At 32.4% G+C, this 12,836-nt stretch overlaps 1 protein-coding gene across 1 annotated transcript; it reads right to left on the bottom strand.

Annotated features, from left to right (window-relative positions):
* Positions 1 to 526: 526 nt before the first annotated feature.
* On the bottom strand, positions 527 to 3,335 carry LOC132726960 (uncharacterized). The gene is made up of 3 exons (XM_060712376.1): positions 3,229 to 3,335; positions 2,015 to 2,183; positions 527 to 1,711 (listed from the first exon to the last, which is right to left on the bottom strand). The coding sequence occupies exons 1-3, from the start codon at positions 3,333 to 3,335 to the stop codon at positions 527 to 529; spliced, it is 1,461 nt and encodes a 486-aa protein (XP_060568359.1).
* Positions 3,336 to 12,836: the final 9,501 nt, after the last annotated feature.

The following is a 12,836-nucleotide window of genomic DNA, read 5'->3' as shown; positions in this document are numbered from 1 at the left end:
AAAAACATATCTTACAAAGTAGTTAGTTTGAATTTTAGACCTTAAAAATACAGATATATTACAGAAAGATTGATAACATTTATGTTTATATATAGATTTTAAAAATCAAAAAGAGAAAAACAGAATCCTTAAACAACGTCCTAAACGTCAAAATATAGAAATGTTGCAGACTCGGTTTGATTGAGCAAGTTCATAGTCACTAAATAAAAGTGTTTTGCATACACTAATACATCGTACATAAATGCAATTATATAAAAACAATCTTTGTTTGCATTGTCATTTAAAGTATAGTATGGAGAATTTGGTGCAGAATTTCAAATGATATTTCAGCGCACTGCTTTTTGGAAATGCGTCTGCATAAATTATATATACCAATTTCAAGAAGTTACGCAATAGTAGCCTAACCGTCTGACATATATAATTACGGCATGAACAAGCTTTTTTTTATCTTGCAATTTGACAAAACAATGTTTTCAAATGTGTTATTAAAAGCAGTTTTGATAAACTTTTAATAGTTGTTTTCTGATTATTGATATACTATTCTATTGTTTCTATTCATCGTTTTCTTTTGCTTATATTTTTCAATGACATTTTCCGTTTCAGTATGATTATATAGTATTAGAAAGTGATTTGCAAACATTGGTACTGTCATTGCGAGCAGAACAACACCAGCTATGGCGCACAGACAACAAATGAATCTACCAATTTTTGTTTCAGGATAAATGTCACCGTAACCAACCGTTGTCATGGTTACAATAGACAAATACCAAGCGTCTGGTATGCTCTCTATTTTTGCGTTATCTTCTGCTATGTAGATACATGTTCCAAAAGTGCACATTCCAGCAAATAAAAACAATATCAAAATTACTAGATCCTTGATATTTCTACGAACAGAATACGCTAAAACGATTCCAGCTCTCATATTCAGAACCAAGCGGAAGAAACGCAAAGATCTTAATGTTTGTAAGTAAGCCAAATAATCAATCCAAGTACCGTATCGTAAGTGTGGAAACATCAAATAGAGAAAGAAATAAAGATAAGAACCCAGAAGAGACAATGCATCTGAACAATCTATCACTGACAAGAAATACATTTTAAAATTTGGACATGTAGATAGGCGTAACACAAATTCAATAGTGAAGAAAATTGTTGTCAAACCCTCAAAAATAATCAGGGTAAACATTTTAATTTTGATATTCGGAAATGTGAAATCTTTTTGCGATGTAAATATTTCAGCTACGGGAATAGGCTTTAAAGTTTTTGCGTATGGCTGTTGTGGGTATTCAATTAAGGAGGATGTATTTTTATCTTCTGTACTGTTTTCAAAGTCGTATTCGGCAAGCCAATCTGGGTAAGATATCTCGGCCTCTAATTCCTCAACTTTATTCATCGTCATTAATCGTTTATGAATAAATGTAAACACAAAGCGTTTCAATTTTCCACCATCATCTTTGCTTTCCCTTAGAAGTATATTTTCGATGTCACTCAAATTGAGCTTTTTAATCAGACTTTCCGAAAGTACAGGGACGTCACCTAGTGTACATAATTCCTCAAGATATGGTTTGATAGACTCATAACCTTCAATACCTCTAGAGTCCAGGTACTGTAGACGTTCACAGTTCGTCAATTCTCTGTGGAAGAATGGGTCTGTACTATATGCGAGAACCAATATGGACATGAGAACCATAATAAACGCCACGAATAAGTAAATCTGAAATAAAAGACAACAATCTTATAACAGATTTATAGATATCAGTTTAATTGTCATTCGTGAGGAAAATAATAAAGTTTTTGGTCATTTATACAGTGATGTTTATCACATGTATCGAATTCCTTGTAAAAAATGGTATTGATCAGTTATTAGATAATTAGAATATGTACATAACGATTGTGAAGTGTTTAACTCGTTCATATAAATCATACATCAATGACAATAATACTCAAGCCATATTTCATTACTCTGATATAAAGAATAAATGTGTTAAAAGCTTAAAAACTTAACAGCTGAGTTTACCTTGCCGGCGACAGAAGGTCTGTTATAGTTAATTGTTTCCCAAATGTTAGTACGGAATCTCTGTAAGCAACCACTTGACGGTGATACTGGCTTACTGATATCTTTGCTCTTTACATACGTCTGTCTAAACTTACTCAAAGTTTCTTGTTCATCTAGAAATTTCTGTAATCTAAGATGTTTTTATTTGCTAAGAAATGATGCAATACAAGCTATTCTTCAATGATTTTGATTATTTGAAACACTTGAGGTAAGAGAAGTTTGCACAAACACAGAGAATGGATAGCTTGCCTCTTAACAAATTCAAATTTTAGCATTTGGAATGGGAAGCAAGATATGTCTGGCAATTTGGCGACACTGTAAGACAAATGTTACTTTGGAGAAATAAAGCTGTTTTAGCGTTTTGTTGATATTAACACAATCATGTTTGACATTATCAAAATATAATAACAGTTATTTTTACGGTCTATTATTGAACGGAGAGTGTGTACGTATTACAGTTCTTCTTCTATGTTTAGCACAGCCTTGAAATGCTAGTGTATATTATGTGAATTGAAAATAAAAGATGAACGTGTGAAATAAGGTTGTCAGAAAAGACTGTATGCACATAAATGTTTTAAGAAATGAAAGTTTGTGTAAATTATGTCTACAGCAAACAATAGAAGAGGAATGTCATCCCGAAGTATAATATCATAAGAATCAAGTATATATCATATAGGTATATAGCAAAACTAAGCATAGTTAGACTCATATATACTTGATGTTTATTCGTCTAGAAATATACATCTTTTATATAGACTTGCAAGTAATTTAATCTGAGCGTTTGAAGAAAGGCTGGTTTTATCAAATATTAACTTGATATTAGATAGATCAAATATGTTGTCATATTGAATAACTATGCTAATATATCCAAGTCTTATAATCAAACAAGGGAGACTCTCTGACTGATACTTAATTAATATGTTTGTTTTGTTATGTTGTTAAATTGTAATGTGCTGTTTGCATACGATTCATTCATAAACTTATGTAATGTTACTTAATTACGAATTTACTTTATTATAAATTATTAAATGCCTGGAATCGGCGTAATATTCCGGACTTTATATATATAAGTCTCTCTTATGTGACCAAATATGGCTCTTTTTATGAACTTTACAGCAATACATGTAATTGCAATGTAAGAAAGTCTAATTTATTTCTTCAGTTCTTCAGATTACCTGTTGTAACAGCATTCTGACAAGGCTTCCGGTGAAATCTCCCAATACTCCAGTTCCCCCAAGAACGCACCCGGACATGACGTCATCGGGTATGTGTAATTCTCCATTTTGATAAAACGCCAAAATGGCGGCGAAAACTTGTCTGGATGGCGATGTTATCATGAATGCATTCTGAGGATTTGTTCTGTAGATCCTGTAATGTAGGATTCGCTTGCAAGAAGGCGAGATTGCGGTCCAGTTTATGCAGTGCTTGTGGGAACAGTTGTTAGAGTTGTTCCACAGACTCAATTGTTAAGTGGTATTTCCATTTTCAAGACAATTGATAGCCGATAATCATTGAAGAATATTAAGAAAGTGAGGTTGTTTTATTTTTAGATTATAGTGGCTCTAATATTGTGTTCACAGGGATACTGTAAACAGTTCAATCTTTGCAATGTAATCAAAGGAACGAATTCTGTTTCACGCCCACAAATTTAAATCGTATAACACAAAGTATTTTTGTAAATAAGGTAGATGTCTATATTTCTTTTGCATGTTTTCTGTAAATGTAAATAGTGCGCATATTGACTTACTGTAAAAACTTATCAACTTTGTGTAGGCAGCTCCTAAAATATCTAAATTGCAAATTTAATGGTTATATTGTTCAAAGCCATATTCTGTTATAAAATAGTGTTTGGTACGAAAACAAGTGACATAGGAATCAGAAAAAATATCAATGAAATAAAAATTAGATATTAAATTGTGTATTTTTCGATTAGAAGTTATAATTTTCAAAAACTAGTATTGCTGCATAAGCGAAGAGGCTCGTATGGACAAAATATTTGCATGTAGTGATCAAACAAGTTCTTTTTACATTTTTCTCATAAAAAATGAAAACCAAAGAAGCAAGTATGTTACATAAAAGTAGGTAGACAACTTATAGAACATTTGAATTCAAAGTAATGTATCTATTCATAATGATTAAAACTCCATATAAATTATTATTCAGATGAAATATGATAAATAGGTAGTTATATTTAAAAAGGACTTTACAGATCCAATTACATTAGTAATGTCTGGTGCAACGTTAAGAATAAGCAGGAAAAAAGATATAAAAAGTGTTTTATTAAGGACGTAAGATTTACCTTGTACCTAAAAAATCCATAATTGTTATGATGTTTACGCAAAAATGTTAATTTATATCATTTGTTTTTTATAATGTCAATACGATAAAAACAACAAGCAAGTATTTGAATATGATAAATTAGAAAAGTAATTACGTTATGAATATGAGAAAAACTTAATTACCAATATGATCATATTCCGTACGAATATTTGTTCCTTTTCAACAACGCCGTGTGTGTGGATGTCTTAAGAATCAGATTTGATATGGACGATTGTGTTGAAAACAAATCTAACTAATCAGCCAGTACTGATGGAACTCAAGTCAGCTTGAATACATTATAGTTTCAATTAAACCGATCTCACTGTTCTTTGTCTGTTTAATTATCCTATTTAATTATTAACTTAAAAATTAGATGAATGTAATGCTATTATAAACACACGATTACAGTCTTTATCACCTCGTTATTCAATTATTCAAAATGTACCTATGTGTTGTACTTTTATATATGATATTCCCAAAGGAGCTTTTAAAATTTGTCATTAATTATGAATATTTGTTTTCATATTGGAGGTCCTCTGGAGAATTTCCCCATTCTAATAATTTAGGTTTAGAATGTAAATAGTGTTATATTATGAAATTTGTTTTTCCCATTTGTTGGTCATGGGAGAATTTCAGGTTTTAACAGTTTGAAGATAAGTTAGCATTACAATTATTTTCTATAAGAACAAATATTTTAGCTCCGTCTTTAATATTTGTTCAAATATATATGTATACAATATAAAAGATTTAATATAATAATCATGTTCTACGATTGGCGTTGTTGTGCCAATATTATTATTAACGGTAAAAAATCATTTAAAGTGTACTAAACTAGAAGTTTCGAGGTGAACATTTTGGAGGCAATTTTTAAAAAAATAAAAGTTGAATTTTTTAAAAAAAGAACTAACCAAATTATATCACATTTGTCCTCATAGATGAAATATGAAAATGAATTTCTTAAAGAGGCATATTAATGAAAAGCATAGTTATTTTATTACGACTTCTGAGAATTCATTTTATACCACTAAAATAACGATATATTTTTTCACAAATGTAACAATATTATAATGGTCAATTTGGCGATGACATAAGGTCTTGTATAGTTGTACACATGCGTCCCCCACAATATGTTTGTTTTTAATAAAAATAATCTCGATAAATGCAGCCTGTTAATATTTGAAAAATCATGAAAAACACCGATATTGTTTGTATTGTCCGACATTTCTATTATGTACATTTATCTATTATAACAGATAAACGGACATATAACTGAAATGCCCTTTTTTGTCTTGAAGTATACATTATTCCCCAAATCATAATGAATAACTGAATTAAAGGTATACCATTGTAAATTAAGTCCTGCGCACTTTATTGTTTCTTAAAACTTGCACGAATAAACGCACGGATATATCTATAAACGCATTTAATGATCTTTAAAACATGCAAGTGTCACTACAATATGACATGTTTATGAACTTATTTTAATGAATATAGTCAAATTTAAAAATTGAAAACTACCTAAAACACCTATTTTATTCTTTTTTTTATCTGACCTTTTTAGATATATCTAATAAGTTTTAACAATTATATCAGATCTACCGGAAGATGTGACTTAAAATGTAACTGGACTTATATTTGAAGTATATATTCGTCCCTACATATAGTGAATATTTCGTAGTAGGCCTTAATAAACAACGTCCTGCATAGTAATGGAAAATCACGAGAAGCACCATATCTATTCACCACGCGTGGTTTTCCAATTACCTATGTTTGTATAGAAAATAATACTGGCAAATTGATAGATTAATCTTTAAATAATTGCAATGATAGTAGAGTATACCAGTAGGCCCATCGTCGAAACCCACGGTACACATTCCGTTTATACTATATATACTATGTTTAATACAGTTAATAACCTGGGTTACCGGATGAAAGACACGTGTACAAGACCGTAGGTGTCATTAAACAGTTCTAAAGTTTTCATGTAGCAGACGATTTTTTACGACACAAACTTTGTTATATATGTTTTTTTTTAGTAATAAAGAATATATCCGTTTTATTCCGGATATGGGCTATACTACAGCGCAATATCGAGATTCACACCCTCGGTTATTATTTATTATTAATTTTAATAGTTATATACGTTTATGTGTTTTTTCGCCGGTATACCTTTATATTTTCCTATGACATTCTTATGACGCAGTATTTGAGGGAAACACACAGCCCTTCTTCCAGAATCATAAAATATGCTCATGACGGCCATATCCAGGTTACTGTATATTCCATTCTATAACGCCTGCCCTAAAACACACACACACACACATATTTGTGGGACAGTTGTTACCTGATGCTGCCTCTGTTCATGCACATGCGGGACATTTCAAGAATGCATTTGAAAATCGGTGCACTTTTGTTCAATGCAATTCTCAGCGTATTATTGTGAAATGATGGTTTTACAATTTAGGATGAGGTATTTTTTAAAGTCAAGAGTAAGGTTCTCAAAGCGCATGTATGACCACGATCAAATAAAGACAGCGTCTACGAATGTCAGATATTTATGGCAGTCAGCTCTAAAGGACCTGCGCTGGTTAAAGTTACTTACTTTAGGCGAGAAGTTTAGAAAATACAAACAGTTGCTGGCTCATAAAATGTTACATTGAAGCGGCTGACAAACCTTACAGATAAGCAAGAGTGGACGCTGCTCTTCTTTATATTTAATAAGCTGTGCTGTGGTTTCTTAGTTGTCTGGACATGAAGCGCCCTTTAGTTGCAATAATTCTCCTGCATTATTTGACGGACGGACTATTCACCTTTTGTTCAAATTTCCACCACACTATAAATGAATCATGATAATATATTTCAGTTGAAAACACCACTTCCTTCGACTTTGTACAAGTTGTCATACAATTTACACCCTACATACATCTAAAACATGTTAATTATGGTCAATAGGATATATCACACACTGCTTTTATGCAACTTGCGCGAAAAAGTAATGTCACATCACGTACTTATAGTTAGTCGCGTTTAAATGGCTCCATCCTATAGAATACAAAAAAAGTCGTTTATGTTTTGAACTTATTGAATATTAGATGTTTAAAGAGTTGAGAGGATAGTGTTGACACGTGAAAGAATAGCATATGTAACCGTAGATTCCGAGCGGGCTTCCCAATGACCCCTAATAAGACATCTATATCTTCTTGAGGAACGTTGCCTTCACTTCGTGGCTACAGGTTATCATTTTTATACATATAAACTTTTCTAATATGGTTCTACCCTCCATTTATAGTGGACATAATATCATGATCCACTGACTAATATGGCTGAACAATGAATCAACAGAGAAAATAATTATAGTAAGTAAAAACGTACTCATATTTATATCGAGCGTTAAATAGCAGCGACATCTATAAAGAAAACGTGGGCTATCTATAACTATTGGTGTGATCCCTCAACCTCAGCCACGAAAAAAATGAATACTTGATGTTCATCAAATATACAATAAATATCGATATAGTTAGGTTCAGCAACCTGACAATTTATATCCTATCATTTGTATTCCCCAAACCAGAAGCTGAGCCTTTTAAAAGGAGCCGTTTTACTATACGAACTATAGGATTGCCCACACCTCCTATGTTCCGTGGATTGCTTTGACAGTGTAACCTTCGCTTCCACCGAAAAGTTGATTCTAATGGCGACGTTGAGCGTCTCCTGCCTTATTTTATGGATATAGAGTAAAGCGCCACCTGTAGCTGAGTTATTTCCCGTCACACAGAGGCTTAAATAATTCCCTGTCCCAAAGTCCCAATTATTATAGAGTTAATTCGTCGATTACGTTTAACGACTCTAACCGAACTTTTAAATTTAATGTGTGACCTTTCTAATTTGGCACACTAATAGACTCTTTCCTGACAGGTATAAGATAGTTATAAACAAATATGAGGTTAAAACATGTAACTATACCTTACCTATCAAAATAAGTAACAATTGATGACCAGAAAGGTAGATGCAAATGGCGTTTTAAATTAAAGACACGTAACCCTTGTATTACTATACAAGCCCATTCGTACATAAATAAATTCGTCACACATAGATGTATAAAAACAGCTTTATTTCACTTTTATTGTTTTTGTTGTCTGCTTTTTAAAAGAATGCATCTGCCTATTTTAAAAATAACGCATGTGATACTCAGGAATTCTCGTGATCTTAAGTTGGCATGTCTGTTTGTTTATTGTGCTCTTCTAATTGTAGATAGGATAATTATATACGTTGTCTCTTTTTTGACCTTACGATACGTAAGAAGTTGCCCTTTAATTTTGTGTATTTGATGTATTTAGTACATGTATTCCGAAAGAAACGCCAGTGAAAATATGTTACACTGCAGTGAAAATTTTTTTTTACAATGAAATCATGTTAAATGAAAGTATACACTTTATTTAATCATTATTTCTCAATATTTCATGTATAAAATAAATACATGAATTGGAATTATGAAAATTAAATATATTGCTACAACGTTAAATTATGATTGTATCTTTATGTATATAAATATGTGACACTTCAGTTGTTTGATTTCAATGTATTCATTAGTATATAGATCTATAATCAAGTCTGGACTTTATATGCTCTATATGAAGAGATAAAATAATAGAAGTATTGAATGTCGCAAATTTCAGATGTGAAACAATATATTGTAAAATTATAAAAAGTATGCGACCAAAAAATAACCGTTTGCCAGCGTTGATTTCGTCTCGGTATAGATCGGTCGCCCGACGTCCATCGCAGCCTTGTGGAAATAGGGCAGTGTTCAGCCTGAACACCCTGAAGATTAATATATCTTCATGAACATGGATCGATATTTTAATTATCGCCAAGAAAAATTTTGGACTTGGGAGAGGCTGTAAATAACCCCAGATTGATCATAAGGTAACGTGTAACCAACGCTGAAAAGCATTTGACTCTATCTCAATCCATTGAGAAAGTGCAGCACTTTGAAATCAATTTTGATGGAAAAAATCAACGCAAAATAGTGATTTTTGGCAATTTTGAGATGTCCCCTCGTTGCCATGGTAACAGAAAATTTAAGCCTGAGCATGTTGTTGCAATTGCAATGGTCCAGTCAACATTTGTGCCAAGTTTGATTAGTGTTGAAGCAGTTTTTATAGTATTATAGCAATTTGAACTTGTAACGGGAGACTTTTCAATGAAAACAGCCATTTTTCACAAAATGCTCATGAAGTAATGGGTTAATGAAAAAAATAAAAAAATCTACAAAACAACAATTTTTCTTCAAATTTATATGACAGGCCATGTTTAAACATGAAAAAACGCGATTTAGGGTAATTTCAAGTATTTTCATCATTTTCAGTTAACCCATTACTTTCATATACACGCCTTTTAACGCCTTTTTCACCCCCCCCCCCTTTTTGTTGTTCTCAAATGATGAAAAAAAATGCCTATTTAGGCCCCAAACACTTGTTTTTGTTTGAGAAATGTTTGTTAAAAAAAGTGACCTCTTTTTCGGCGCGGCCCCCAAACCAAAGCAGAACATCAGGGGGTTGCCAGAAGGGGATGTGCCCCTTTCTGTTTGGGGGGTTTGAAGGGGGGCGGAGTCCCCAACCTCATCGCCAAGAAAAATTTTGGACTTGGGAGAGGCTGTAAATGACCCCAGATTGATCATAAGGTAACGTGTAACCAAACGCTGAAAAGCATTTGACTCTATCTCAATCCATTGAGAAAGTGCAGCACTTTGAAATCAATTTTGATGGAAAAAAATTCAACGCAAAATAGTGATTTTTGGCAATTTTGAGATGTCCCCTCGTTGCCATGGTAACAGAAAATTTAAGCCTGAGCATGTTGTTGCAAGTGCAATGGTCCAGTCAACATTTGTGCCAAGTTTGATTAGTGTTGAAGCAGTTTTTATAGTATTATAGCAATTTGAACTTGTAACGGGAGACTTTTCAATGAAAACAGCCATTTTTCACAAAATGCTCATGAAGTAATGGGTTAACTCAATCCCGTCCATTTTATTTGAATTACTTGATTAAAAGAAACAACGGATAAGTCGACTCATTAAAATTTATGTTTAAGTTTATCTTGATCACAAGACGCTTTGAAAAGTAAATTTACAATCATCCTGACGTCTGGACGCCATGTTTTGATAGCAAGAGCTGTTCCATCTATCGTGCCTCCTCCGCCTATTGGTACAATACATGCATCAAGGTCGGGTACATCCTTTAATATTTCAAGTCCAATCGTGCCTTGTCCAACTATTATATCCTCGTGGTCATATCTAACAATACATTAACACTTTTTACTAATCTTTTCCCTGAACAGTATAAATGTTATTATGACAACATGTCCCAAGGTTAATAACCGAAGCACATATATTTCATGTATTTTATTCAATTACATAAGCAAATTGCTTCATGACATTCCTTAAAACACTCTAAACAAACAGAAAAAACAACATTACAAAACAACAACAAACAAACAAACCCTAAAAAAACAACAACAAAAAATGCAAACTTACAAAACACAATAACAAACAAACAAAATAGAAAACAACAAAAAAAACTTTCAATGGAAGTGCTAAATTTGAAATTCTTATCCATTTATATACGCTAATCCCAATTTATTAGCCATTTTCAGAGCAGCGGTCCTTGACTGGAATTAAAAGGTTTATCTATATAATAAATGTTTCAGCAGCCTTAAAATCAATCGTGAATTTGTGAAGTTGAAATCGTGAATTCAAATTCACGATGTTCAAATCGTCAATTCATGAGGTTGAAATCGTGAATTCGTGAATTTGTGAAGTTGAAATAATCAATTTGTTAAATTGAAATATTATAGTGAATTCGTGAAGTTAAAATCGTGAATTCCCGCAGTTTAATTCGTGAAGTTGATACAGTGAATTCTCTTAGATGAAATAGTGAATTCGTGAATTTGAAATCTAGATTTTACGAAATTGAATTCGTGAAGTTGAAATCGTGAATTCATGACGTGGAAATTGTGAAATCGGGAAACAGAAATCTTGAATCCATGAAGATGAAATCGTGAATACGTGAACTCCGTATGTTGAAAACGTGAATTCACGAAGTTAAAATTGTGACTGAAGTTGTCTCGACCGGTCTTTTGTACTTAAGGAATCATTTTCCCTAAATGGTTTGTATCTAATTAATATCAAATATTAACCCACGATGTCGCTTGTATTCAATTTCACGCAATCATTACGTGCTTTTCTTTTCATCACATACTAGCTACGGAAATGGATATAATTTGACATACATGCGTTATACAGATAGTGTGTGAAGTCGTGATAAATGAAACGTGAAACCAAAATCAGTTTGATTGTAAAATGTTCCGTTCGTACTTTTGCTAAAATTAATATTATATTTGTTTAAATTATTACTTAATTTATTGAACTGAAAAAAAGATATAAAGGTCATCAGGGTAGGTGATCACGTGGCATTTGTTTGCGGAAACATTTGATATTGTTAATTTTTCTTGTATCTATTCATATTTGAATAATTAACATACAACATGTTCCAGGTAAATATTTGCTGATACATTGCCATTGTAGATGTTTCACTTTTCCCGTTATGCGAGCAGATTTTTTCTAATCGGTAATATTTTGATGAATATATGTGTCACATTTTCTGCAACTATATCTAGAAAAGTTCATGAGCTACTTTGAAAAATATATAGCATTAAAATAAGAGATCATTTGCCAGGAACATGGTATATATGTTAAATATTCAAAACATAGCAAATATATCATAAGCGGCGACCCAAATGTTACCGTAAATAAATATCACGCCATCAACCACCCTGTATCATGTGATGAAAAGAACAATTGTTGATATTAATATACTAAGACTCTTTTAAATTATGTAAATTTTTATAAAATAAAAAACTCATGTGCGAAATATACATTGAATGGTATTTCATAACAAGAGTTGTTGGTAGGACAGTGTGCTTAGCTATTCTCTATGGTGGCTGATTTGGTACGTTTTTGTGCGTCGCGTTGGCGCTAGCGATAACACGACAAAGCGTTTTTTCGGCGGCCTTTTTGGATGTCAATTGTGCCGGTTAAATTAAAGATTGGGTTTTTAGCCAAGCGACAGGGCGAAACGCGCCGTTTGGGGCTTTGGTGTTTTTGCAGTGCCAATAAAGCCAAAGCATTTCCAACAGCCACCATAATTCCAGTTTTGAAGAAAACGAGAGCTTTTTATAAAAGTAAACTTTTTTTACTTAAAAAAGGGCCCTAATTTGTCAAAAACTTTTGTCAGAGATATAGGCTTTGACATTGACCCCGTTTTTTTGCTCTCAAAAAACCCATTCCCCCTAATTTGGAGATTAATTGCTGTTAAAACTTAACCCGTGTAGCCGAACCCACGCCCGTTGAGTACAAAAGCTCTTCCTTATCGTAGAATATCGGCTAGTCATAAATAATTTGAATTCA

The sequence above is a fragment of the Ruditapes philippinarum genome, unplaced genomic scaffold (genome assembly GCF_026571515.1).
Source record: "Ruditapes philippinarum isolate M1 unplaced genomic scaffold, ASM2657151v2 ctg6982_1_1_1_1, whole genome shotgun sequence".
In the NCBI taxonomy this organism is placed as follows: Eukaryota; Metazoa; Mollusca; class Bivalvia; order Venerida; family Veneridae; genus Ruditapes; species Ruditapes philippinarum.
The sequence above is the reverse complement of the archived record's forward strand: the minus strand, read 5'-3'. Positions and strand labels throughout refer to the sequence as shown.

What these genes read in the sequence shown, in the direction of transcription:
- LOC132726960 (XM_060712376.1), bottom strand. Translation starts at nt 3,335, where the DNA reads ATGGAGAATTACACATACCCGATGACGTCATGTCCGGGTGCGTTCTTG. An exon ending in TCAGAATGCTGTTACAACAG is followed by an intron (nt 2,184 to 3,228) that starts GTAATCTGAAGA and finishes AAAACATCTTAG; the next exon opens with ATTACAGAAATTTCTAGATG. An exon ending in GACCTTCTGTCGCCGGCAAG is followed by an intron (nt 1,712 to 2,014) that starts GTAAACTCAGCT and finishes CTTTTATTTCAG; the next exon opens with ATTTACTTATTCGTGGCGTT.